Source organism: Enhydra lutris, unplaced genomic scaffold, assembly GCF_002288905.1.
Source record: "Enhydra lutris kenyoni isolate GAN:26980312 unplaced genomic scaffold, ASM228890v2 scaffoldscaffold30, whole genome shotgun sequence".
Lineage (NCBI taxonomy): Eukaryota > Metazoa > Chordata > Mammalia > Carnivora > Mustelidae > Enhydra > Enhydra lutris.
This window is the reverse complement of record NW_019154114.1, coordinates 8,839,354-8,866,364: the sequence shown is the minus strand read 5'-3', so window position 1 is coordinate 8,866,364 and position 27,011 is coordinate 8,839,354. Positions and strand designations below refer to the sequence as shown.

The following is a 27,011-nucleotide window of genomic DNA, read 5'->3' as shown; positions in this document are numbered from 1 at the left end:
TGTGTGTGTGTGTGTGTGTGTGTGTGTGTGTGTGTGTGTGTGTGTGTGTTAAAGATCTCTCAGAGATCTATATACACTTTGAAAACTGTTAGCTACTATAAAGGAACCCATTGTACTCCTAATCAATCACTAATAACCTTCTCTCACATATGGAGGAATAGTTTTTTTTTTTTCCTTAAGTGGAGCACACGGAGCCCAATGTGGGGCTTGAATTCACAACCCCAAGATCAAGACCTGAGCTGAGATCAAGGGTCAGATGCTTACCTGACTGAGCCACCCAAGCACCCCAAGGAATAGTCTTATAATAACTGGAAAACTTCAACAGATATTAAGCAATTCCAGTTTCTACCAGCATTCCCTATACTTACTAGGAACCAGTGAAGGAAACAAATCATTCTTCTTATAGGAGTCACTCTGAAAGAAAAAAAACCACTGGGATATGATTGGTTTGAGTTCCAAACACACAATTTTTCATAGTAAGCCTTCAGTAAATATTTCATATAATTAACTTAAGTTAACTTAATCACCATCAAACTTCCTTTTTGTGAAAGGGAATTTATTTTTATTTTTTTATGCCTTCTGGAAACTAGCTTTAGAAGTGACTATGAGTTTTGCTTCTTTTGCCACGTGTGGTCTCATATAAGAATTGGGAAATCTTTTATCTTTAAGCCTGGAGATGCTACTTGTGAAAGATGATTCAGTTTAATAAAGTCAGAGGACCCTTTTTTCAACAAATAAGTGGCGAGGAGAAAAGGACAAGCAGGATGAAGGGAGTGTTAGGATGAAAAGATTTAAAAGATGTATTGGCAAATACAGTGTGTAGATCTTTTTGGATCTTTCTTTCAACAAAAAGCTATAAAAATATATTTCTGAGAATAAATAAAATATAATGTATATTGAGTATTAAGGATTTATTAAGGAATTAATATTAAGGAATTATTTTTAATTGTATTGTGCATCATAATGGCATTGTTTTATGTTATAAAAACAAAGGATATGTGTCAGAAATATATACTGAATATATATACTGAATATATACTGAATTATTTATGGGTGAAATTATATGACGTCTGAGATTTGCTTTAAGTTCCTTCTTCCCCCCACACAAAAAAAGTGTCAGGAGGAGAGAGATAGAAGAAATAAAAGAAGCAGAATGTTGAGAACTGTTAAAATTGATGGGTACCTGGAAGTTCGTTATATTATTCTCTCTAATTTTCTATATGTTTAAAGTTTCCATGATTAAGTTTCCTTTTTCATTTTTATTTTTCTTCTTTAAGGTTTTAGTTTCACTCCATTTAGTCAACATGAAGTGTTATATTAGTCTCAGGTGTACAATACAGCGACTCAACAATTTCATACAATACCTGGTGATCATCACAACAAGTGCACTCCTTAATCCCCCTCACCTATTTCATGCACCCCATTTCACCTCCCATCTGGCAACCATCAGTTTGTTCTCTATAGTTAAGACTCTTTCTTGGTTTGTCTCTCTGTCTTTCTTCTTTTTCCTTCTGCTTGTTTTTTCTTAAATTCCACATATGAGTGAAATCATATGGTATTTGTCTTTCTCTGAATGACTTATAACAGCATTATTTACAATAGCCAAGATACGGAAGCAGCCCAAGTGCCCACCAAAAGATAAAGAAGATGTGGCATATATACACAATGGAATATTATTCAGACATAAAGGGAATGAAATCCTGCCATTTGCAATGACATAGACGGAGCTAGAGATTATAACTCTTTTTTATTTTAAATCAGAGTCCTTGCATTCCAAGACTGGAAGCTGAGCAGTACACAAGGTGCGCTTCAGACAAAAATTTCAACAAGGAAGATCAGAGCTAAATTATGTCTGAAATATAAAATCTTTAAAAAAGAGTTCCATGGGGTCAGAAATACCTAGCAAGATAAAAAGAATAAAAACAATTTCTCTTTACTTCATACTGAAGGAACAGAGAATAAAGAATATTAATGTCTATGGCTCCTGAACTTCTATTTATCTGATTTTTCTAGATTTATACATACAAAGTTCTGAGATTTTTATACTATTTTCAATAAGAGAGTAAATTGTTTTCACCACATATAAATTAAATATTGAAACATGAGTCTAAATCACTGTACATTAAAGACTTTCAGATTTGTCCAGCTCATAAAAATGTCCCTGCATCCATATTGTGGTATTATCAAGAGGATGATAAAAGACCATCGGCATATGTCTCATGAGTTCAGCATAAAAACACATCAAATGTCAGCTAAATGACTGTAAATATGCCCCCTGGCCTTAAAAACTTCACAAGGATTATTGTACCATTCAAAAAGCCCATGTAGAAATATATTCTACCACTACTGGTACTAGCATTCCAGATTCAGTTTCCCATTTCTGTACTGACCTGTCTTTCAGGAGGAAGGTGTGAGAAACAAGGGGCTGGGGATCTCATAGGAAAGGGCCCCAGTGCAGATACTGGTGATGCCTTGAGTGGATCACCAGTTTTTGCTAAAGTTCCACTGGTTCTGCCAAGGGCACCTTTCTTGACATCCTCAGTAAATCCAATACTGACCAGGTCTGTCGGGATTTCCTCCTGAGGCAAGAAGGTAAGAATCACATTGGGTTCTCAGTTTATCACACATTTGTTTATTGCAATACCTAGCATCTGCCAAACATTCTTGGAAGCACAGGTGAAGAAGTGGTGAGCAAAGAGACATAGTTCCTACCCTCACGCAGTTTAGACTCTAGTATAAGTCAATGACCGTTAAAGCAGGCTTCGAGCCTCTGGCCCACAAGCTGCTTCTTTCTCTCTTTCAATGACGACGTTTTAAGGGTCAGACCCTGTGGTACCTCAGTGATTAAGAGCTACACATAAATATGCATAGATAGATCTACCAGAAAGTTCACCAAGCTTTAGCAGTGGCAAAGTCTGGATTTATTCCCTCGTTTGACAGAATCCATTGACCACCTAACGTAAAGTCTGCACAGATGCTACAGTAAACAAAACAGACAGATGTCCCTGTCCATATACAACTGATATTCCAGGGGACAAAACATATAAACAAAATCGCTAAGTGAATGGTACAGTATGTTGGAGATAAGAGCAATAGAGAAAAAAACATAAACCAGAAAAGAGGGAAGAGGTGGACATTTCAGAGAAGGTAGCTGGGAAGGGACTCAGAGAAGAGAACATGTAAGTGCAGACCTGAAGGAAGTAAGCAAGGGACAGGGCAGATAGCTAGAGAACACAGAGTACCGGAAGTACAAAGGTCCTGAGGTGGGAATCAGCATGTGTGTTTGAAGAAGCAGGAAGAGACCATTGTGGCTGAGGCAGAGTAAACAAAGGGGAGAACAGAGAGAATGAGGGCAGAGAGAAGAGATGAGAGTGCCTATGGGCAGCCTCCTTGGTCAGAGGAAAGCTGCTCCCTGTTACTGTAAGTGAAATTAAAAGCCAATGGAATGGGGCCTTTAAGTGGCTCCATTGGTTAAGTGTCTGACTTCAGCTCTGGTCATGATCTTAGGGTCCTGGGATTGAGCCCCACCCCAAGTCCCAGTCAGCGGGGAGTCTGCTTCTTCTTCTCCCTCAGCAATTCAAAGGCATTACAGGGATATCCCTCTTGTCCTAAAACACTCCATGACTATCTTCTGGAAGCTTAAACCACTCTCAGTGATGATGACAAAAAGCAAAACTTGATTGCATTGGTTATATGCCATGCATTGCATTTAACTTCCTTATTCACATTAGCTCATTTAATAATCTCAATGAACTTATGAGACTTGGTAATAATTATTAACTATGATCATCCCCCTTTTCTTTTTTTTAAGATTTATTTATTTGACAGAAAGACACAGCGAGAGAGGGAACACAAGCAGGGGGAGTGGGAGAGGGAGAAGCAGGCTTCCTGCTGAGCAAGGAGCCCGATGTGGGTCTCCATGTGGGTCTCGATGGGTAGCTTGATGAGGGGCTCAATGCAGAGCTCGATCCCAGGACCCCAGGGTCATGACCTGAGTAGAAGGCAGATGCTTAATGACTGAGCCACCAAGGTGCCCCAATCATCTCCCTTCTTAAAGTTCAGAGGACTGAGTCTTTGAAAGGGTAAGCCCCTTGCCCGAGGTCTCAAAGTTAATAAATGGTGAATCTAGGATCTGAATATAGGCCATTTCACTCTTACTCTTACTCATACTCATTTCACTCATACTCTTAACCAACACCAAAAGAGAGTGCTTTATACTCTAGGATCTTGCAGCCCTTAATCCAAGAGCCCTTTATTAAAATGCAAACTATCTCTGGGGGGATAAAATTGAGATCTTAAGAACAAAAAGGTTTAACACACTTCTTTGTGTGTGTGTGTGTGTGTGGTTATTTTTAAAAGATTTTATTTATTTATTTGACAGAGAAAGATGACAAGTAGACAGAGAGGCAGGCAGAGAGAGGGGGGGAAGCAGGCTCCCTGCTGAGAAGAGAGCCTGATGCGGGGCTCGATCCCAGGACCCTGAGATCATGACCTGAGCCAAAGGCAGAGGCTTAACCCACTGAGCCACCCAGGTGCCCTGTGTTTTGTTTTTTATTTGTTTTTTTACACAAGTACATTCTAAAGATACCTTCATCTTTGTTTTCTACTCCGATGTTACCAGCTTATAAGGGTCATGTGACAGCAGAAGTCGAGCTCTGTTAGGAAAAGTATGTGGGCAGAGAAAAGGTGCAAATGTCACCTGCTTTACATTCCTGCCAGGGTTACTCTGAAAGCCACATTCCTAAGCAGAAAAAAAAAAAAAAATCTTCTGGTGCACAATAAAAATCTCAGCTGTAAGTCAAGTCTCCCTTCCTGAAAGTACTCACCATAATGGCTGCCTTGGATTTATATGATACATTATAGTTCTCAGCAATTTCTATCAGGTATTGTTCTACTAGAACTTGGGGTAGAGTGTTCACATTTAATTTTCACATGAGCTAGAAGATAAAGAACATAACAGACTTGGTCACACACATATCTACAAATTCAGAAACAAAAAGAATTTAGTTTATGTAATACGGCAGCACTCTCTTGGGATGAAAGAGCCTCAGACCAAGTAAAATAAGAGGAAGAAAATAAACATAATAAAAAATACTTGGACTCGAGAATTCTGACTTTATATGTATTTGAATCATCAGAGGTGATACAACACACTCAGCAACCAGCACAGCAGGGCACCATCCAATCAGAATGGACACGCTGGGGGCGCCTGGGTGGCTCAGTGGGTTAAGCCTCTGCCTTTGGCTCAGGTCATTATCCTAGGGCTCTCTGCTCAGCAGGGAGCTTGCTTCCCCCCACTCTCTCTCTCTGCCTGCCTCTCTGCCCGCTTGTGATCTCTCTGTCAAATAAATAAATAAAATCTTAAAAAAAAATTGGACACGCTAGAGACTGAGAGCATTTGCCAGCATTAAACAACACTGCAGCCAGATCTCTGTGTCTCAGCTGAATATCAGTGCTGAATTTTATGTGTGTGGTCCTGATGGAAGATGTCCAAAAGCTGAAGCTTCTAAGTTTATTAAGTTCCTTCATATCACTAGGCCAGTTTCATTTAGGAAAATCTATGCCTTCTTCATAAAGGAACCATCTCACCTTGCTTGAGGCTAGTTTTTTGATAAGCAGCTGAGTTCCCTAATCTAAAATGCTCTGCCTCCAATGCAAAACTTATTTCTAAACATCTTGCAATCTGCAGAAAATTAAGTGTTCTTTTCCTGGATTTCTTGACATAGAAAAATGTGTGTCTCTGTAAGAGTACTACCTGAGAGCTGACAGTTCCAATCTCGTTGGTTCAACACAGCTGGCCATTTCTTGGCTGTACTTTGCACGCAGCTGATTAGATACCTGGAGCAAACCATCATCAAGAAAGAAATAAAGGCAAAATTCATCAAGTTATGGCAAATTTGCTTGAGATGAAGAACCACCAAAAGAGCAAAAATCACTTTCATATTACCTCATTGGAATTATATTCTTTTAGCATCAAAACAGCAGCAACAGCAACATTTAACAAATGCTTTGCTTTGTTTTTAAATATCTGATAAACGTTAAACTTAGAAACTCTAATTGTAAACACCTTATAAATTAGGATTCCTGTCTCCACACAAAAGAAATCCAATTTCAAATTTTGCTTTATTTTTTTAGGTAAGGTTTATTTATTTGTATCTATTATTGCCATTAAAAGAAAACCATTTTTTCACTTAAAGACTAGCAGGAGAAAAAACTTTTATCATTGTCCTTTAAGAGAAAAAAGGATTCCTCGAACTAATCCCACAATTCCAAACAAGAAGCACTCACCTACAGTCCCTCACCTACAGTCGCAGCACAGGCAGTGAAAACTATTAGACTTAATATTTTCTTTTTCTTAAAAAAGATTTTATTTATTTATTTGACAGAGAGATCACAAGTAGACAGAGAGGTGAAGGGGTGGTGGGGGAGGGAAGCAGACACCCTGCTGTGCAGAGAGTCTGATGCCGGGCTCAATCCCAGGGCCCTGGGATCATATTCTGAGCCAAAGGCAGAGGCTTAACCCACTGAGCCACCCAGGCAGCCCTAGACTTACTATTTTCAACTCAGGTACCTCCGACTGGAGGGCGGAGCTGTCCAGATTAGTGTAGACACAGATTCAGTGAGACCAGAATCCAGTTCCCTAAGAAAATCACAAAGTTAGGCGACACAGGGTTTTTTGTTTCTCCCCCCACCCCCGCCCCTGCTTCAAAGGTAGCCCATGGAGGCGCCTGGGTGGCTCAGTTGGTTAAGCATCTGTCTTCAGCTCAGGTTATAATCCCTGAAGGGATCTGGGATTAAGCTTCTCCTTCTGCCCCTCCTCCCTGTTCCTGCACCCTCTCTGTAATAAATAAATAAATAAAATATTAAAAAAAAAAAAGGTAGGGGAGCCTGGGTGGCTCAGTTGGTTAAGCGTCTGCCTTTGGCACAGGTCATGGTCCCAGGGTTCTGGGATTGGGCCCCTCATCAGGCTCCTTGTTCAAGAGGAAGACTGCTTCTCCCTCTGCCTGCCACTCCCCCTGCTTGTGCCTTCTCTCTCTCTGACAAATAAATAAATAAAATCTTTAATAAATAAATAAATAAAAGGTAGCCCATGGACAATATTCAAAATGTGTTAAATAATTCCTCTTAACTGAAATTAGAATACATACTTATATGTACATATAGGTATATATAACTATACACACACACACACAATGTGTTTATGCAACATAGATAAATACAGAAATACATATACAGACTGAAAGAAATACACCAAAATTCTTAGCTCCAGACTTGGTAATTATGGATTCTTTTTTTGTCTGTATTTTCCCACTTTTCTACAAGCTCAAGGGGAAAAAGACAGCCATATGATTCTAAAAATGGCTCTTTGGACTGACCTAGTCTCTTCAAACAGCATTACTTCTTCCTATAAAAATTAGAGACAAAGTCCTTTGGCACAGTCTCAACGAGTTGAAGCCCACCCTCTTCCTCACTATGGGGCAGGGATGTTCTCTCACCCCTTTGAGCCTAACAAATGGTTCAAGTTCCACAGGTCTTACTTTGTGGCTTGGATCAAGCTAAACCAAGCCAGCAGCAGATCACAATATAGTTCCAGGATCTCCATGGCCTCCATGAGGTAGTCTTCTTGGATAATGTCTTCCACTCAGATCTGAGCTCATGCACCCTTCCCAGCAGCCAGATAGTCAGCAATCTCTTTCCTTGCTTTCTAGGCCAGCTCGGTAGCAGCAGGAAGCACATGTACAGAAAAATGCATGTACAAAGTGGAGTTCGTTGAATACAAAAGGCAGGTTATACGATAGGGTGAAACAGTGTTTTAATAAAAACAATAAAAAATACACACTATATATGCATATATGAAGTTATCAGTGTTTTGCACTAGGTCAGTGGTTCTCAAAGGGCTGTCCCCAGATCAGTAACACCAGCATCACCTGGGAACCTGTTAGGGATGCAGATTCTTGGGGCCCACCCCAGAAATACTGAATCAGAAACTCTGGAAGGGAATCCAGCAATTTGTGTTTGAACAAGCTCTCTAATTCTGACACCTGTTGAAGGCCTACTGCTCTAGGGTGTGCTTTGATGAGTGGTCTTTGTTTTATCCTTTCAGCTTGTCTTGCTTTTCTGAAATGTCCCGCAGTGAACAATTATTATTTTTGTAATAAAAAGATTATTTAAAGATTTTATTTATTTGAGAGAGGGAGCAAGAGTGGGGATGGGGCAAAGGGACAAGCAGATTCCCCACTGAGCACAGAGTCTCAGGTGGGGCTCAATCCCAGGACCCTGAGATCATGACCTTAGCTAAAGAAAGACGCTTAACTGACTGAACCGCCCAGACACCCCCATAATAAAAAGGTTATTTAAAAAAGAAGACACATGAAGTGCTTTGCATTTAAAAAACTGTCCTCAGGATACCTGGGTGGCTCAGTTGGTTGGGCGTCTGCCTTCAGCTCAAGTCATGATCCCAGGGTCCTGTGATAGAGCCCCACATCAGGTTCCTAGCTGAACAGGGAGCTTACTACTCCCTCTGCCTGCTGTTCCCCCTGTTGTGCTCTCTCTCTGAAAAATAAATGAATACATTTTTTAAAAAATTATTAAAAAAAATAATAAACTGTCCTCAGGGACACCTGGCTGGGTCAGTTGGTGGATCATACAACTCCTGATCCCAGGTTTGTGGGTTCAAGCCCTATGTTAGGTATAAAGATTACTTAAAAATTAAATCATAAAAAAATAAAATAAAAAATAAGAAACTGTTTTCATATATACAGTTCCATTTGACCCCTGCAACACTTGTGCACTTGTGTGAGGCTCATATTGTTATTTGCATTTTACAGCTGAGAAAACTGAGATACTGAGAGGTTAAATGGCTTGCCAGTGGTCACATGCTTAGGAGTGGCTGAATTAGAAGAAGGCCAAATCTTCAAACTGCAAGTTCCTGTGCTTTTTCACCACAGTATGCCAATAAAATGAACAAGTTGAGTCATGCTGGGGAGGTAACAAATGGAACCCGTCCCAGGCCAATCCACTGAGATAAGTCTTACCACCTTGTTTTATCAACTGATGACTGGGCCTGGGGAAACAGGCATTTCACATATGGGGAAAACCTGACCCTCCAAACTATGTAACCCATCTGTTCACCGAATCATGCTCACCTTCTAATCAGGAACAGAACTACTCTGTCATTGCAAGCAAATCTTGACATGAGACTACTTTGAATCTGAAATAAACACAAAGCTCAGGGCTTGAAAGTCTGTTTAGCCGTGTCCAAAGTAGGAAACTGTTCTCTGCTTTAGATGTCACAGGGAAAAGAAATTACAGTAGAACTGGACTTGTTTCAGTTAAATACTGAATTGTTGTTACACCACTACTAATATTGGCAAACACTTATTGTGTGCCCAGGTTATAGTGTGTGTTAAAAATAGAACCCTGGGGCGCCTGGGTGGCTCAGTGGGTTAAGCCCCTGCCTTACGCTCAGGTCATGATCCCAGGGTCCTGGGATTGAGCCCAGGATTGGGCTCTCTGTTCAGCAGGGAGCCTGCTTCCCCTCTCTCTCTCTCTCTGCCTCTCTGCCTACTTGTGACCTCTCTCTCTCTGTCAAATAAATAAATAAAATCTTAAAAGAAAAAATAGAACCCTGGAGTGATAGAAAGTCAAGATAACTCTCTCCCTTTAAAGAGTATTAAGTTTAGGTAAGACAGGGCTAATTTGCTTTATTTACCTCAAATCACTCCAGCACTCCAAGTTTACACATCATTTGTAAAAAAAAAAAAAGGATATAATTTATTTGGATAATTATATGTGTCACTGAATTGCCAGGATCAAATAAGAGGACACACGGGCATGCAGTTGAAAATTCACAAGTTCTGTGTATACCACCAATGTCATCATCATGGTTCATGGTAACAATGATGGGTACCACTGGGCTTGCCTAAATTTTCTTTGTTTAAGGTATTTTTCTTAGGCCCCTATTGTCTCAAGAATGCCCAAAAATCAACCTGGAAGTTTAAGGAACAGCAGCCTCTCCACCAACAGATGACAGTAGTTCAATAGTAAATAGTGCTATTTAAGGAGCACTCAGAAAATTGCATGCACAGGCAAAACTTGTTTTACCTGAACCTTCCTCATAATCAGAGATCATCGTTTTTGCGGGTTTTTTTTCAGTTTTTTTGAGGGGTTTACGGTTCATGTGACCCATTGAAATGAGGAAAGAACAAGAGGCAACAGAAAATAAGTTGGATTCAAAGAAAAAAGACAACACTTGTCAGCTACTACCCCAGGTCATGGGTCTAACACTACTTGAGCTGTCACCTGACAGAAGAAATAGCTTTCTTTCTTTCTTTTTTGGCGTGTTAAAAAGACATAAGGAAGCCTTTCCAGAAAAATTTCCCCTTCAGCTCAAACTTAATAGCACCTGCATATTTGAAAAGGCTTGACTAGATAAAGTTCTCTACTTTGATGAAGAAGAGTCCAGGATTCTGGACATTGTTTTACATTTGAAATCTTTGGAAACTTTTTTCTTAAATTAAACTTCTTATTTTGCGATCATCATAGATTCACGTGCAGTTTGTGAGTAGTAATAAAGATCCAGAGTACCCTTTACTTAGTTTCATGCAGGGATTACATCTTGCAAAACTAAAATACTGGTGCCGATACCATCAAGATACAGAACAGTCTTTGCAAACTTTTAAGTGATTTGATCACTATAATCATCATTCCCACAAGTCAGCCACATTCCTTTGAATTCCAGAATTGCTAAGTAACATCTCAGGAGATCTATGGGGTGTGGGAGGGCAGTGCTCAGTGATGAGAAGCAGCTTGTTGTGCTGTCTGAACTGTTCACTCACTTTTCCTTTTTTCCAGGAGTTTTAGGCTACTGACAACCAGTCGAAAGTTGACCTGAAGGGCGATTGCCTTGGAAGATGTTCATGTTCAGAGATGAACATGATTCCACAACAAGGCACAGCAGCTCACAAATCACCTTGCCGAGCCAGTTTCACAGAGGAAGAGTTATCAGTGTCATGGGGCATTAATTTTTCCACATCTACTTTATTCGTTCAGTAGGCCCCTGTAAGGAATTCCTGTCTGCTCAGCAATGGTCTAAATGTACGCCTTCTCTGAGGCCCAACTCCCCAGATAGGACTCCTACAATCCAAGTAAGGGTTAGGTTTCCTTTGGTTTATTTCAATTGTCGGTGTTCTGACTGCAACTTTTCAGAGTTGTGCAGGAAGTTTCTGATAAAAATGAAAGCCTTTGGCAAGTGTCTGAGGAAGCAAACAGCAGATCAAGATTCCCTTCCCCAAAGGATGTATTAGTCACTTACAGAGAAATTCCAAGACCTCCTTGTAAATAAAATATTAATGAATTTGAAAGGGAAATCCCCATTGGAATCTGGAGAGGGTATATAACATTAAAAGCATGTGGAAATAAGGACACGGCATTGTTCAGAGAAGTAGACAAAACAGAAGCTTGAAAACGGCACATTTCTACATTTGGGCATCTAGAAAAGCTTTTGAAAAACCATCTAATACCAGGCACCAACACATGTCTTGGGAAAGCTAAATCTGCCAAGTATTTCTAGAACTTCAACCTACACTTGACATTGTTGTTTCTGCCATCGGAATTCAAAGATAAAGTTCTTCCCTACAATGACACATTTACATGCTGAGCAATACAAGTGAAGAGACTGACAGTATGAAAAAACCACCTATTTCTCTTGTTATGACACACATAGTTTCCCAAATTACCAGCTCTTCTCTCTGGTTTGATCCTGTAACATTGAAAAAGAGTTGGGGTAGTTGTCTGAATAGCCCCTGCCACGACAGGTGTAGAAAAATCACCAATGAGGAACTAGGCAACACAGAGAGCTGGTCTGAAACTTGCGCCTGTTTAGGGAGAAGAAGAACCAGCCCAGCAGGGTTTTGTGGTCATTGTTGTTTCCCTCTCAACAGAGTAGCTAAAAATCTCCCATCACACAAATTCATTCTACACACATCAAAGGAATTCAGTGGGAATCCAAGGAAAGAGCAGAGGTAGACAAAACAGATTGAGTTGTAACTTTTCAGTTCCCAAATGTCTCAAATACCTTTAAAAATCTCCTTTTATGGAGCATGGAAATTTTTTTTTAATGAAAAAAAAAAACAAAAATAAACAACAAACCTCCTTTCACTACATCAGTTCGTAAAACTGCAAATTAAACAAACAAATTTGGTGAAAGAAAATGAAGGACTTTCAGATGACAGAGACTGAAAACAGGTAACAAATAGGCAAAACCAGGTAAGAGTAGAAATGAGGAAATGGGAGCAAAAAAACCAGCATGGAGAGTCTTGCAGTTTGAGATATATTTGTGAAATTTCATTCAACTACTATTCATTGAGTCAGTTACAGTGAATAAGACCCTGACTTTACTTACTATAAATAACTTATATAGGGAATTATCCAGATTCCAGAGAACGATACAGATTTTGGGGGAAATGAGGGAATTTTTTTGTTATTTTAGCGTCTTAAATCTAAAAACATGTTAGTTTACTTATTACTAGTACTCCTATCAAACTGTCACTATGGAGCTTCCTACCGTCAATATGTACAAAGACATGAAGATTGCTTGGAGTAGAGTTCTAGAAGAGAATACAGCAGAGATATGACCCACTCTTTTGGGACTGCCACACCAAACCAGGAACCACCTTTGTCTCACCAATCAGAACATTCTGTTTTTTTTGGGGGGTTTTTTGTTTGTTGGTTTTGTCTTTAAAACAACATGCCTTTGCGCTATGTAATAATGTTAGTGGCTGGTAGCCAAAAAATTCTTTTTGCTTGCATCTACCTGTGTCTGCTCTCTCAATTATGTCTGAAACACTAACTCTCTGAGAGTATACCTTAATCTAGGAGGAAATGGTTATCCTTGAATACACCTGGATGATCCAAAGGGTCTCTATCTCTATCTTTATATTGATTTGAATTTATCGATACGGAAACAATTGGCAAAGACAGCAAGCAGTATGTATATCTCTCCGATTAAAAAAAAAAAAAAAAAGAGCATAGGGGCGCCTGGATGGCTCAGTCGGTTAAGCACCTACCTTCAGCTCAGGTCATGGTCCCAGGGTCCTGGGATTAAGTTCTGTATCCGCTCCCTGCTCAGCGGGGAGCCTGCTTCCTTCTTTCCTCCTCCCCCTGCTTGTGCTCTCTCTCTCTGCAAATAAATAAATAAAATCTTTAAAATTAAATAAATAGATTGATAATATAGGCTTGTTTGTCTATCCTGGCAGTTTTTTTTTTTTTTTTAAATCTTGGTAGTTCTAATGCAAATTTAGTGAGCTAAGTAATGAATTAGAAGCCAGAATTCCAGTTAGTGGTAAAACGGAATCACTGAGTAACCACAGGACTTCCTTCTTGGCCAAACTGAGGGAGAAGATGACTGTCATGACTAATACTAATTAGATGGTTACAGATCAGTAGCTTCAGTGTTTCACCCACTGGTGCAAGGCATGTGTGTGGCAGCATTCAATGATTTTGATGATATTTGTGCCCATCCAGGTGAGAAAATACCAAAATTGAGGTCTATTGATACCCTAGAAAGAATCTTAGAGAACATAAACTTTACTTGTATTTTAAGTTACTCATCTTAATATTTCTAATGTAATATTTTCATACGAAATCCAAACAATAAGTCCCTTTTGTATCTTTTGGTCACCAATCAATGCTACTTTCCTCTCCAGAGATTACCAGTGTTAACTAGCTGTTACATAGCCTTCCATTCCTTTTCTGTACAGATACATAAATGTCTTTTCATTAAATACATGATTTCATACTGTACGTATTTGCTTATATTTTCACTTAAAATGGTTATAAAGAGCTCTTTTTATCTACATTTTACTCCCATCCCTTCATCTAATTTAAGCTCTTCATTTTGCAGAAGCAGAAACCTAAGTCTAAAGTAGTAAAACGATTTTCCCAAGGTCCAATAGCTACAGAGCAGGGACCAGAGCCCAGTCAGTATCTTTATTTTTTTTTTAAGATTTTATTTATTTATTTGAGAGAGAGACAGTGAGAGAGAGCATGAGTGAGGAGAAGGTCAGAGAGAGAAGCAGACTCCCCGCGGAGCTGGGAGCCCGACGCGGGACTCGATCCCGGGACTCCAGGATCATGACCTGAGCTGAAGGCAGTCGTCCAACCAACTGAGCCACCCAGGCGTCCCAGTATCTTTAAAATCAAACAAAAATCAATTGTTATTTAGTGAACAGAGTTTGCAGAAACTGAAAGGGAAAAAACCCACTCAGATCCAATCTCTCTGATAGTTAAACTTACTTTTTCCTCAGTTTAGTTTGTTTCTGTCTGTATGCTGAACTTTTTTTTACATGGTTTCAATCAAACCACGAATTTGACTGGTGTTCACTTGTTCACTTATCGTTAATCAGATGTTCATGTTACTATGAAGGTGACTAGTTAATTAGCAATGAATGGTGACCTAGTATCCGACCGAGTAGTCAAGGCCTCTTCCCACTGTACTGAACCCCCTCCTATCATCCCTCAAGTTCCCACTACTTGGTTCACCTCCTAGATCCTGGATCCCGTCCATTCTCATCCCTGTCAAAGCCATTTCTCAACTCAAAGAGCTCCCCCATCTCCACTCTGGGTCTCCAGGGGCATCTTTTTACTCTCCTGGACAGGGGTCCCTCGGGGTTCCCCGAGGTTCCCAGGAGGAGGCTTCACCTGTCAGGCCTCGAAAGTCCAGGATATGAGGGTCACAGCTGGCCACGCCCCAGGGCTGTTTGGGAACCCCCAGAATTTACTGGCGTAGAGAGAATGCAGGGGTCATGGTGGGGTCAGGGCAAGAGAGACGCCCCAACCTTCTTCACGTGACCCTGTTTCCCGCGGGGAGGAGCCCGTTTTCCTACCACGGGGGCGCTGGGGCCGAAGGGCGAGGGGCTAGGGGTTGGGTCCCGGGTCCCTCCCTTCCCAGGGACTCCTGGGCGTCGCTCTTGGGCCTGGGCGGTGACGCCATCTGCCAGCGACGGGGGCGGAACGCACTTGACGCCATCTCCGGGCGCCCGGCGGGGAGGGTGCTGGGTGTGGGGCGGCTCCGGGGCCGGGGATGGCGGCGGCCGCGGTCGCGGCGGCTCCGGGACGAGCGGGAGGAGCCCGAAGAGCGCCGTGAGATGGGCCGGTGAGTGTCTCCGGACGTGGGGGCCGCTGGGCCGGCCTCACTGAGACCAAGCAGGCCTGGGCTCGGAGCTTAGGAAGAAGTGGCCCCCTGGAGCCCACTGCCCCGCCGGACCGGGGCCCGAGAACCGCGGACCGGGAGAGCAAAAGAGGCCGCGCCTCGAGTCCCGCGCGCTTTTCCCCGGCCCGGGCCAGAAAGCGGCCTCAGGCCCCGGCACCCCCGCGGCTGTGTCCCCGCGGGCCGGGGTGTCCGAGTCTTTGGGGGCGGGAAGGGGCCCCCAAACAAGGAAGCATCGCCTGCGGGGCCTTGTCCCTGTTCCTCTGCTTCAAGGATCGACTTCCCACCCCTAAACGTTAAATTCCCGATTTCGGGCCCTACCCTTGTTGAAGCAAGGATTGCAGGATCACGGGAAGCCATAACCCATAGTCTCTTCCAAGCTCCACTCATTTCTGGCGGGCGTACCTCTCGCCCTCACCGAATTTTGGGTTCATTCTCTTGATTCTGGGCTCTCAATAGCAGCGTTGGCAGCTCACCGGAACAGACTCCCTTCCCCGCCAGCTCGGTTGGGGTCACAAGCTGCATCTTCCTTCTGAGAAGTCTTCATCGAGCCCCTCCTGAGGCCGAGGTTTCAGATTCCGAAATGTGTTTTGCGTTGTTGGAACCTGGTGCACAGACTTGGCTCTTTGTTGTCATTCCTTCAGACCTCTTGCCTTTTTTTATTCGGCCGTGTTTGGCTAACCTAGAGGCAGGTTTCCCTTAAGGTTTTAATTGCAGGAAGCAAAGATCATTCAGGGATTGGAGATGTGACCCCAATTTCTGTTGCGAATGAGGGAGAAAGCTAATTGTTTTTTCGACTACTGGAACTGCTGGTGAAGAAGGGATGCAAGACCCTGCCCACTGTGTAATTTGTGTTTGTGGAACTGAGAATTTTTCTTTCCCCCTTGTTTTCCTATCTCATCACCTTTTCTTGTACATACACACCTTGCCAGTCTTAAGAGATAAATGTTGCTTCAGATTGGTTAGAGGCTTGCAGTTCTGTAGGACTTGGACAGAACAATGGATAGTTTCTCAGAGTACTGGTCAGTACTGCTTTATCTGTTGTCAGAGATTAAGGCTCTTTTCTTCAGTGCTTGATGTTACTGGCATGTGTAGATTCAGATACTGATACTTTAATGTGAACTTTTTTCCCCATTGTTAATAGCTACCAGGACTCAGGCAGTGTTTGCATTTTCTGTCACACCTGATTCAACACTTGGTACAAAGTTGTCACTCAGAAAATTTTACACACACACAGGATCCTATTTCTTTTATCCTGAAAATCTGTTAATAAGGCTTCCCCTTGAGTGACTCCCCCTTGACCTCTTTTTCTGCCCCAGAAACATAAATAAGTGTTCTTTTTCCTCTAGTGGCACTTTTTTCATTTAAATAACCTCCACATCTGTATTTTTCAGTAAAGATTTTATTTATTTATTTTACAGAGAGAGACAGTGAGAGAGGGAATACAAGCAGGGGGAGTGGGAGAGGGAGAAGCAGGCTTCCTGTTGAGCCGGGAGCCCGATGTGGGGCTTGATTCCAGGGTCCTGGGATCATGACCTGAGTTGAAGGCAGATGCTTAACGACTGAACCCAACCAGGCGCCCTGACATCTATGTTTTCATCAGCCCTGAATAAAAGTGAAATCCATGCAGTTGATTTTTCCAGCTTCCCGTTGTTCACATGGGAATAATGTTGAATCTTACATTTTTAGTTGCACATTTACCTGAAATTGGGATTGGTGGTAAATTTAACCTTTGGGGAATAAGTACAGGTAGAGAATGAAGAATAAAACATTCAGGAAAACAGTGAAACTTGACACACCTTGAAAAAATTTTTTCAGGGATGTCCTTCCACAAATTAGAGCTTAAGAGATAGCTTTTTCTCTATGCAAATGCCTAGAAACTTGATAAATGTGCTGTTACCTCTGGAGCAGAGCATGAGGCAGGGACTCATGGACTTTAATGTTTCTGTGGCTTTAGAATTACGTTGATGACCCTGGGGAAGCGAGAGGCTGGACTCCTGCTTACGTTATTCCTATTTCTGTCTTCTAGGCTCCCAAGGCAGTGGGGAGGACACTGCTTCTTACTACAGCTGCTCAGAGGCACTACTGGAAGCTCAGGTAATAGAGGGAAATTAGGATACCTTGTTGCCAGAAGAAACACTGGGATTCATCAGTGGAAAAACAGAGCAGTGTAACATCCAGATCTAAAGAACTGGAGCCTTGATTGGAAGAAATAGGTGACAAAGTTCATGCATTGAAATGTTTGGACCAAAAGGGTACTTTATGACAAGGGACAAACGCACGTATGAAAGGTGACAGCAAGAGAAAAGGGGGAGAGAACTTTCTTATGAATAATAGAGACCTAGACAGGTTTGGAGGAATGGGACAAGAATTTAGGAAGTGGTGCCTAGAGCAGACCTACAGTGGAAAAAGAGCCATTGGCAAAAGAAAACACACAGGAAAAAAGAAAGAGAATGAATGAAGAAAGTACACTGAAGATGGTTACTGAGAAGAAAGAAGTTTTTCCAGACTTGGGCAGGGGGAGGAAGTCTATATGTGGTCAGAAGAGTTTTGTTGCTGTTTAGGGAAGAGCAGAAACAAATACATTATAGAACACACTAGTACAATCACTTTCCATAGGGCCCAAGTTTGAATGTAGTATTTCATGGAGCACAGAAGATGCTTTTTTTTCAGTGGCACTTGGGTCTTTGAGGTAGTGGTGATATGAGGCAAAGGAGGATGAGAGTTTAACCAGGCCTGGGATGGGGGGATGGGGAAAGGTGAGATCATAACCCAAACTGGGCTGGGGAAAGGAAGTGAGGTTGAGGTCATACGTTGGAAAGGAGATAGCATGGTAATCTTTGGTGACAAAAGGAGAAGCTTAGGAAAAAGAACCAGCGGCAACAACCATGTGGTCAAATCTCTTTGGGGAGAAGGCTGGGAAGAGTCAAGGTCCCCATCAGTGGCACACCTGATCATGAAGCTGTTGGTCTCTCTGGGGTTGTAGAGCTCACAGGTGTTTACGAATTGTTGAATGTTTGTTCCTGTAGCTCTCTGTGGTTTTCCTGGCTGTTTCTTTCATGTCCTGGGCTGGATGAATGAGGGGAGGGTAGCATCCTTGTTTGCCCCTTTATCGTGCCTTTTTTTCCCAGCAGTCCCCTTCGTTACACCTTCCTCTGTGGGCACAGTTTCTGCTACTTCTTTTGACTTGGTTTGCCCCTAGGTTACTTTTTTTTGCTTCTGATTTGTTCCCTAGCAGATGTGGGCGCCCCAGCCAGCAGCAGAGAGGGGTGCAGGGGAGCCACAGAGAAGCCCCTTCTGATGCCCCAAGGAGCAAGCCGACCCCTTCCAGGCTCCAGGAACACCATAAAGCAATATGAAACCTGTTCATGAGAGGAGTCAGGAATGCCTTCCACCAAAGAAACGAGACCTCCCCGTGACCAGCGAGGATATGGGGAGAACTACCAGCTGCTCAACTAACCACACACCCTCCAGTGATGCCTCTGAATGGTCCCGAGGGGTTGTGGTGGCCGGGCAGAGCCAGGCAGGAGCCAGAGTCAGTCTGGGGGGTGATGGAGCTGAGGCCATCACTGGTCTTACGGTGGACCAGTATGGTATGCTGTATAAGGTGGCTGTGCCACCTGCTACCTTCTCCCCAACTGGCCTCCCATCTGTGGTGAACATGAGCCCCTTGCCCCCCACATTTAATGTAGCGTCTTCACTGATTCAACATCCAGGAATCCATTATCCCCCAATCCACTATGCTCAACTCCCGTCCACCTCTCTGCAGTTTATCGGGTCTCCTTATAGCCTTCCCTATGCCGTGCCACCTAATTTCCTACCAGGTCCCCTCCTTTCTCCTTCTGCCAACCTCGCCACTTCTCACCTTCCACACTTTGTGCCATATGCCTCACTCCTGGCAGAAGGAGCCACTCCGCCTCCCCAGGCTTCATCCCCAGCCCACTCATTCAGCAAAGCCCCTTCTGCCACCTCCCCACCTGGGCAGTTGCCACATCACTCGAGTACTCAGCCACTGGACCTTGCTCCAGGCCGGATGCCCATTTATTATCAGATGTCCAGGCTACCTGCTGGGTACACTTTGCATGAAACCCCTCCAGCAGGTGCCAGCCCGCTTCTTACCCCTCAGGAGGGCCAGTCTGCTCTGGAAGCAGCTGCTGCCAATGGACAGAGACAGCGAGAACGAAATTTAGTAAGACGGGAAAGCGAAGCCCTCGACTCCCCCAACAGCAAGAGTGAAGGCCAGGGACTGATGCCAGTGGTAGAATGTGTGGTGGATGGACAGTTGTTTTCAGGTTCTCAGACTGCACGGGTGGAGGTGGCAGTGCCGACACACCGAGGGACCCCAGACACCGACCTCGAGGTCCAGCGGGTGGTTGGCGCTTTAGCTTCTCAGGACTATCGTGTGGTGACAGCTCAGAGGAAGGATGAGCCCAGCCCCCTCAACTTGTCGCATCATACCCCTGACCATCAGGGTGAGGGGCGAGGGTCAGCCAGGAACCCAGCAGAGATGGCCGAGAAAAATCAGGCCCGAGGGTTCTACCCTCAATCCCATCAAGAACCCGTGAAACATAGACCTTTACCCAAAGCAATGGTTGTAGCCAATGGCAACCTGGTGCCCACTGGAACTGACCCAGGTCTGCTGCCCGTGGGCTCGGAGATCCTGGTGGCATCAAGTTTGGACATGCAGGCCAGAGCCACCTTCCCAGATAAGGAGCCAACGCCACCCCCCATTACCTCCTCCCACTTGCCCTCCCATTTCATGAAAGGCGCCATCATCCAGCTGGCTACAGGGGAGCTGAAGCGGGTGGAGGACCTCCAGACCCAGGACTTTGTGCGCAGTGCCGAAGTGAGCGGGGGGCTGAAGATTGACTCTAGCACGGTCGTGGACATTCAGGAGAGCCAGTGGCCTGGATTTGTCATGCTGCATTTTGTGGTTGGTGAGCAGCAGAGCAAAGTGAGCATCGAGGTGCCCCCCGAGCACCCCTTCTTTGTGTATGGCCAGGGCTGGTCGTCCTGCAGCCCTGGGCGGACTGCACAGCTCTTCTCTTTGCCCTGCCATCGGCTGCAGGTGGGAGATGTCTGCATCTCCATCAGTTTACAGAGCTTGAACAGTAACTCAGTTTCTCAGGCTAGCTGTGCTCCCCCAGGCCAGCTGGGTCCCCCCCGAGAAAGGCCTGAGAGGACAGTCTTGGGACCCAGAGAGCAATGTGACAGTGAGGGGAAGAGCCAGCCGCCAGGTGAGGGCCCCCAAATGGTAGAGCCCTCGCAGCCGGAGCCTGGTGCTCAGGCCTGCTGGCCAGCCCCAAGCTTCCAAAGATACAGCATGCAAGGGGAGGAGGCGCGGGCTGCACTGCTCCGTCCCTCTTTCATTCCGCAGGAGGTAAAGCTGTCCATCGAAGGGCGTTCCAATGCAGGAAAATGAACCTCTCTCCCAGACCAGGACTGGGGCTTTACCCCAGAGCTGGGCCTCAGCGTGAGCAGGCAGAGGATTTGCACATGCCGAGCAGGGAATGGCTCTCTTGGCAGTGAGATTGGGGGGAAAGAGGAGGCATTGAAGGCAGCCTCCCAAGGCAGGGTCTGTTGCTCATTACTCCATGGCATCCTTTCAGGGCAGCCCCAGAGGGTGCTGTGATGGGGAGCAGCAGGCCTGAGCTAAGGAAAGATGGGGGGTGCACACAGGATAAGAAACATTCCAAATATCAGGGCCTCCCTGTTCTTTCCTCCCCATCCCTAGCTCCTGCAAGGGGAAGGTCGGGCTTTGGGGGCAGGTGGCAGAGGGAGGGAGCAAAGAAAGAGCCAAAAATGATGATCCACAGCTTATAGTAGCAGTTCAACTGTCTGAAGTTTTTTTCCTTTCTTTTTTGTGGTGGGAGGGGAGGAAGCCCCATGATCGGGATTAAGAGGGTTCCCACCCAGAACTCTTCTTTCTAGAGCTGTGCACTTTAAAGGGTGATTTTGTTACAGATGTCTGTGGGTTTGTGGGGGAGGAGCACTCGTCTGGGGGACTTGGCTTGATCCTGTGCTTCAGCCCTTTCCATCCCCCCACTGTTCCTCCCACAAGGCTTCTAGCACCAGAAGAAAGAGAAGCCCCTCCAGGGTTCAGAGTGAAGTACTGCTTTGGCAGGGACCCAGTTAGGGGACTTTGGGAGAAAGACCTGATGGCCAGGTGACCGGGCTCTAGGCAGGGCTTCTGGAAAGGTAGCTGATCTAACAGAGCTTCTTGTACCCAGCATGCCAGACCTACTTCGAAATCGTACTGAATTTCTAGTTGGTAATGGTGACTTTTGAAAGAACCAGTGGACCTTTGTCCCCAGTCCCCTACTCTCCTCCTCTGTCTATGTTGTGCCTAAGTGCCTGCGCTGCCCCAGCCCTTCTGCCGCCCTGTCCTCTGCATGGTGTCTTGACCTGGGCCTGATTTGTAGCTGCACTGCCTTTCCCCTTCTGCAAAATTGTTTTTGTCCACTCTGACCAAGACCTCTAGTGTTTGGTGTGGAGGGGGTCTCTCTGATTTCCTCTTCAGTTATATTCCCTGTTTTTCAAAACTCATAATCATGTCCCCTCCTCTTCTGCAGCTGAACAGCTTGGTAGAGAAAAAAGAAGGGAACTGTGCCCTGGGTCAGGGCAAATACCCCTGGCTGGGCAGTGGCCATCCTGGTGTTTTTACACAGCCCCTCCCATCTTATTTCCCCTTCTGTCAGCATTCAGGCTTCTCCGAGCCATCCCCTCCCACAGCCAGCTCTAAGGTTCTGGGATAGTCTTGGTAAGTTGCCAGTACCTGAAGTCTCCTAGGTCTCATTTTGTGGTGGAGCGTTCCTCTGCAAAGAGCATTCTCAATCTTAGTTGCATTTGCCCCGCCTTGTGTCTTAAGTCCACGTTTTCTTCACAACTTTTAGCATCAGCTTGGACTGTGGGTTTCCACTGGGTATTGAGAATTAGGCTCCCCCACCAGCCTTCAGGTGGGTGGGTGGGTTTTTTGTTTGTTTTTCAGGGGTCTTTAGACTCTTGAAGCAACTCAGGGTATCGTCCACCCCGCTCTCTGATGAGGCTTCTCTCAGTGTATGATCCTGGCATTTTGTTCAGAAATGTACATGGACTAGCCGAGGCCTTGCCTGTCATCGGAGTCCCAAACCTCTGAGGTCTGATCTCTACTCTGTCAAGGACTTCAGGCAAGTCTTGTGACCTCTCGCTCTTTCAGTTCTTCCCCAGCTGCCAAATGGGGATAAATAATCTTACCTACCTCCTGGGGGGAGGGGGAGTTCTGAGAATGGAGTCATTCTTAGTGTTCAGGTGCTAAAGGTTGTTCTCCTGGGGGAACAAAGTGACTGAGACTGGCTTGTTTGCTACAAGCCCTACACACCACTGTTTCATTCCTAGAGAGCAGTCAGTCAGGTTTCAGAGGCCCATCCAAAGGAAGCTGCTGACCTGACTGTGAGTACTTCAGTCTCTGGGTCACCTCAGAACCAAACACCAACTCTGGTGAACACTCAACCTTGTATGCGTTTGGGATCCTCACCTTTCCCTGCTCTGTCCCCCATTTTCTCTGAATGCTGCTTTCTCTGGCTTGTTTCCTACCGAGGGGGCCTGTGGGGCTAAGTCTTTGAGGAATCCTCTCAGACGATAGCCCTGGGAGAAGACCTCATCTCTGCCTGTTCTGTGATCAGCTCATTCCTAGGGATTATTGTTTGCACGGGTTTCTCAGAAATCTCCTTCCTCATAGGAAGGCCCACTGACTGAATACAGTGGCATGCATACAGTAGACACTCAAGAATTGTCCACCAAGGACACCAGTTGAGCTTCCTCCTGATGGGAGCAAACCCATGTCCAACCAGACAGTAGTTTAAACCAAGTGACCCTCCACTTTTCAGCCTGGTAATTTCCACTTAATCCTGGGAAGAGAACATCTTGTGCACATTGGCAAGTTGGGCCCTGACCTTTCTGCTGCTGTTCCCCTTCTGTCTCTTGCCAGTGAAGGAGTATCACCAACTCTTCTAGTACCATGCCATGTGTATGTAACATCTTAATACTCGATTTGCTAAGCTATAGAGGTGTCTTTTGTAAAGTATGGGCTCCCAGGAAAAGAAGCTCTGTGCTCTAAATCTTGGTCAGAGCTGTGGCATTCCGCTTATCTTTTCCCTCCGGTTCAGTCTTTTCTTCCAGGTATGAGAACTAAGAGGAGCCTGTGGTGGTCTGTTCTTCCTTAAGGAATTTCATAAGTTGGCAAGAGACCTAAGAGTGGTTTTGAGATAGTGAACATTTTAGTGGGAAGCTGTCAGCTTTTTGGGAAATGGGCATTTGAAGAAGGCCAGAGCCACTCCCTTGTCAGTGGTAGGAAATTCCCAGAATTGAGGAAGAGAAAGAGAAATTCCCGCACTGACCAGGAATGCCTGTATCACTTGGGGAGTAGAGATCACGTAAAGGATGGGTAATACATCCAAGTCTTGGGTCATTGTTCCTATCAAGATGTACATGGTGCACATGGTTGGGGGGAGGCATGGAGGGTGGTGGCATGGGGGAAGGGAATTCAGAGCTGAATACTTACATCCAGTGGGAGGGGCCCTAGCAGATCTGGACTGACCCTTCTACAGTCTTGGTCCCAGTTGGTCATAACACCAAGGGCTTTGCTCTTGTGCTGCTTTGCCACTGCTGCTGTCTGCTCACTGTCCTGCCTGCTACCTTTTATAGCTCCCTCTCCTTCCATGTCTGGCCATATAGAGGAAATCCAGGCTTCCTGTTCATTCTTAACTGTGCAAGTGTTACTTTATAGCAAAGTCATATTGAATATGGAGAGTATGAAATGCTGCTGGTGGGCTGGTGAATCCAAAGGGATGTGGCTTCAGTGCTTGTCGGGAGTCCTTAGGCTCCAAACACCTGACTGTCTTGAGGGAGAAGCAAACAGGTCTTATTAGTGGACGTTTTCTATGTATTAACTGCTTTCCTTTGTGGTATCTTAAATCCTGTTTTTAAAAATAAATGGCGGGGAACCAGGCTAGGGCCTTTGTCAGCATGGTAGGGTGAGGGTCATCTGGCTCCAGTTACGTGGATTCTGGGACTGAAGAGGGTTTGAAGTTTGACCGAAATAGCCCCTTGGTGGGGTTTAGTTTTATTTTTACCAGTGGACGTCATAGGAGAGAAACAGGGTGGTGGTATGATTTAACCCTGCAACACGCAGGCACATTGGAGAGTTGAATGATCACACTGGAGATGAAGGGTGGACATGAGCTGACTGGGAGAGGGCCTGGGTCCTTTGGAGTAAAGATACCTGATTAACTGAACTGGCCATGGAGATGAGGTCACAGTCTTAAGAGCAAGTAAATTGGGTAGAGGCCAAGGTTTAGGGAGACTGCTGGCCTCCTAGGGCTAAGTTTACTAAACCACACCGAAGCTACAATACTTTCCAGATGGGAAGAAGTGTACACTACAGTTGAAGAGCTGGACTGTGCAAGGTTGGATGTTGACCAGGAACCTATTAGCCCTTTGCTGGGAAGCCTTCACCGTCCAGCTTCCCTGGGCTTGGGAGGGCTTCCCACATTATGCAATAATAAAATAAGCATCTGGGTCTTTGCAGCTATCAGTTGCTCTTTCAACTCTAGGGTCCATCTTTGGGCCAGAAACCTGATCTGGGCCTCGGATGACGCTGGCCCTCGAGATGCTAGAGTCGACTGCACTCTCTCCTTACCTGCAGACTATGCACAGTGCCTGGGGTGGAAGGAGGAGAGGTGGTGCGGTTTGCCCTGCTGAGCCTCCCCAGCAGGAACAGTAGTAATAAATGCACTTTTCACACTAAGGTTTCTTTATTAGTTCTTCTGTTAAGCCTAAATCCTCCCCCGGTAGGTTGCAAACTCAAAGTCTGTGATCCCAAAGCCATTCTACTGCAAATGCCCAGCAGTGAAGATGGCCTCAAATTGGGTTCCTGTCTGCAGTGTGTATGACAGCAGCCCATGTGCCTTTACCTATTGTCAAACTTGCAAGCATTTGTTTCTGTCTTCATGACTGTCACGGGGACTGAGGTTCTTCAGAGTGAGCTGGGGAAACCGTGGTTTTATGCGCTCCCCAGACGGGGAGTTTGCACGTAGTTGTGAGCTGTGAGTGGTTCGTGCGTTGCTGGTATTGCTGAAGGCAGGGTTCATCCCTCATTTGCTTGATACTCACACTCGAAAGAATATCGATTGTGCTGGGAAGAGACGGACTGTACCCGTGGCAAACTTGAAGTATTAAAATAAGGCTGTCCCCTACAACCTTCCTAGTCACACACAGGATCCCTGTAGCCAAAACAGTATATGTTCCAGCTGCAGAGAGCAGACTGCTCTCAGCTTGCACAGCACCTTAGGGGAGGGAAGAATATATGGATAGGGAATGGGGTGGAGAAAGGAAAGTGGGAACGTTGTCATCGGGTGGCTTTAGGGTCCTGAGGAGTAAAGAAGGACTGCACTGGGGAGGTCTGGATGGATCTGATTTGTGTAGGAGTTCCCTGTAGATAAATTACTGATCCCCCAACTACTATCCCCAGTATGTAATGGCTGAATTAATATGTAATCAACTGCATTGTATCTAAAGCCTTAGAACTAGTCAGGTGCTCCCCCCACCCAGTACCATTTCTTACCCTCTAATCCTACCTGATCTTTAACAAAGCATTAATAATTCTAAGGATAATCTCTATTTTGTTGTGCTTTTTTGTAACTGTTTTAAATAAATCAATTTGTACTGTATATTTGTACTTTTGTGAGATCCTTTTTGCTGTTTTACCATTTTAAGTCTCTGTACTTGGCTACACACAGATTGTATTTTTATTGTTAATGCTCTTCTTATGGATACCTGCATTTAACTTGTGGACTATGTAAACACAATATATATCAATATCTATATATCTATATATCTATCTATATAAACTACTAGCTTTTCCTTTTGGTGTTTGCGCCTTCTTCTTATCCCAGCCTCAGACAGTGGCTGTTGGGTGGGGGATAGAAGCCCTTCATGGGAGAGCTTGTAATGGCTAATAGTGCCCATCTTTATGTGGTGGGCTCTGACCAGATCTGCACATTCTGTTGGTGTGTCTTTCAGTGACCCGGAAGTCTACCTATAGACTTAGATACTAGTACAATCAATCACAAGGGCTTGTAGATGTCCTCACTGCTGGCCTTTTCTCCAATTCTTTTCTTTCCTCAGGAATGCTGCCAAAAATTGTTGGAATACATCAGCTGCAATCATAGCTACTGCTTTTTTTTTTTTTTAACTTTTTTTAAAAAAAATATTTATTTGACAGAGAGAGAGAACGAGAGAGGGAACACAAGCAGGGTGAGTGGGAGAGGGGAGAAGCAGGCTTCCCGCTGGGCAGGGAGCCTGATGCAGGGGTCAATCCCAGGACCCTGGGATCATGACCTGAGCCAAAGGCCAACTGAGCCACCCAGGCGTTCCTAAACTACTGCTTCTAAACTAGAAAGCTTGCCAGTAGTAAGAGGTGAAACACTCAGATACAGGAGTGTGACTCAGATACATTCATTGAGTACCTACCAGGTGCCACAAACCGTCCTAAGTTACATATATTAATAACTATATCATATTAATATATTTATATATATTATAGATTGATAGTCATTTGTTGCTCATACTATTATTTCCATTTTGTGTTTGGGGAAACCAAGACAGAGGTTAAGTAACTTGCCCAAACTTAGTTTTTAAATGACAGTGCAGCTTTTTAAATCCAGGCATTGGGCTCCTGAGTTTGTATTAACTCCTAGTTTGCTGGGAAGATTAAAGGAGATAATCCATGTAATGTGCTCAGAATAATCTTTAACGCATAGAGAGT

General features: G+C 44.5%; 1 protein-coding gene and 1 pseudogene across 2 annotated transcripts; one reads left to right on the top strand and one right to left on the bottom strand.

Moving 5' to 3' along the window:
* LOC111153065 overlaps positions 1-15,755 on the bottom strand; it is a 26,935-nt pseudogene extending 11,180 nt beyond the window's left edge.
* LOC111152753 (ataxin 1 like) lies at positions 15,064-24,992 on the top strand. Of its 2 annotated transcripts, none has more exons than XM_022511355.1 (3): positions 15,064-15,154; positions 17,238-17,305; positions 18,444-24,992. In XM_022511355.1, the coding sequence occupies exon 3, from the start codon at positions 18,564-18,566 to the stop codon at positions 20,628-20,630; it is 2,067 nt and encodes a 688-aa protein (XP_022367063.1). In that variant the 5' UTR covers positions 15,064-15,154; positions 17,238-17,305; positions 18,444-18,563; the 3' UTR covers positions 20,631-24,992. The 2 variants fall into 2 exon arrangements, with proteins under 2 accessions (XP_022367063.1, XP_022367064.1); XM_022511356.1 differs by having other exon boundaries at positions 15,096-15,154; positions 18,447-24,992.
* The last annotated feature ends 2,019 nt before the right edge of the window (positions 24,993-27,011 follow it).

Excerpts from the sequence above, each read along its gene's own strand:
- LOC111152753 (XM_022511355.1), top strand. The coding sequence starts at position 18,564 with ATGAAACCTGTTCATGAGAGGAGTCAGGAATGCCTTCCACCAAAGAAA.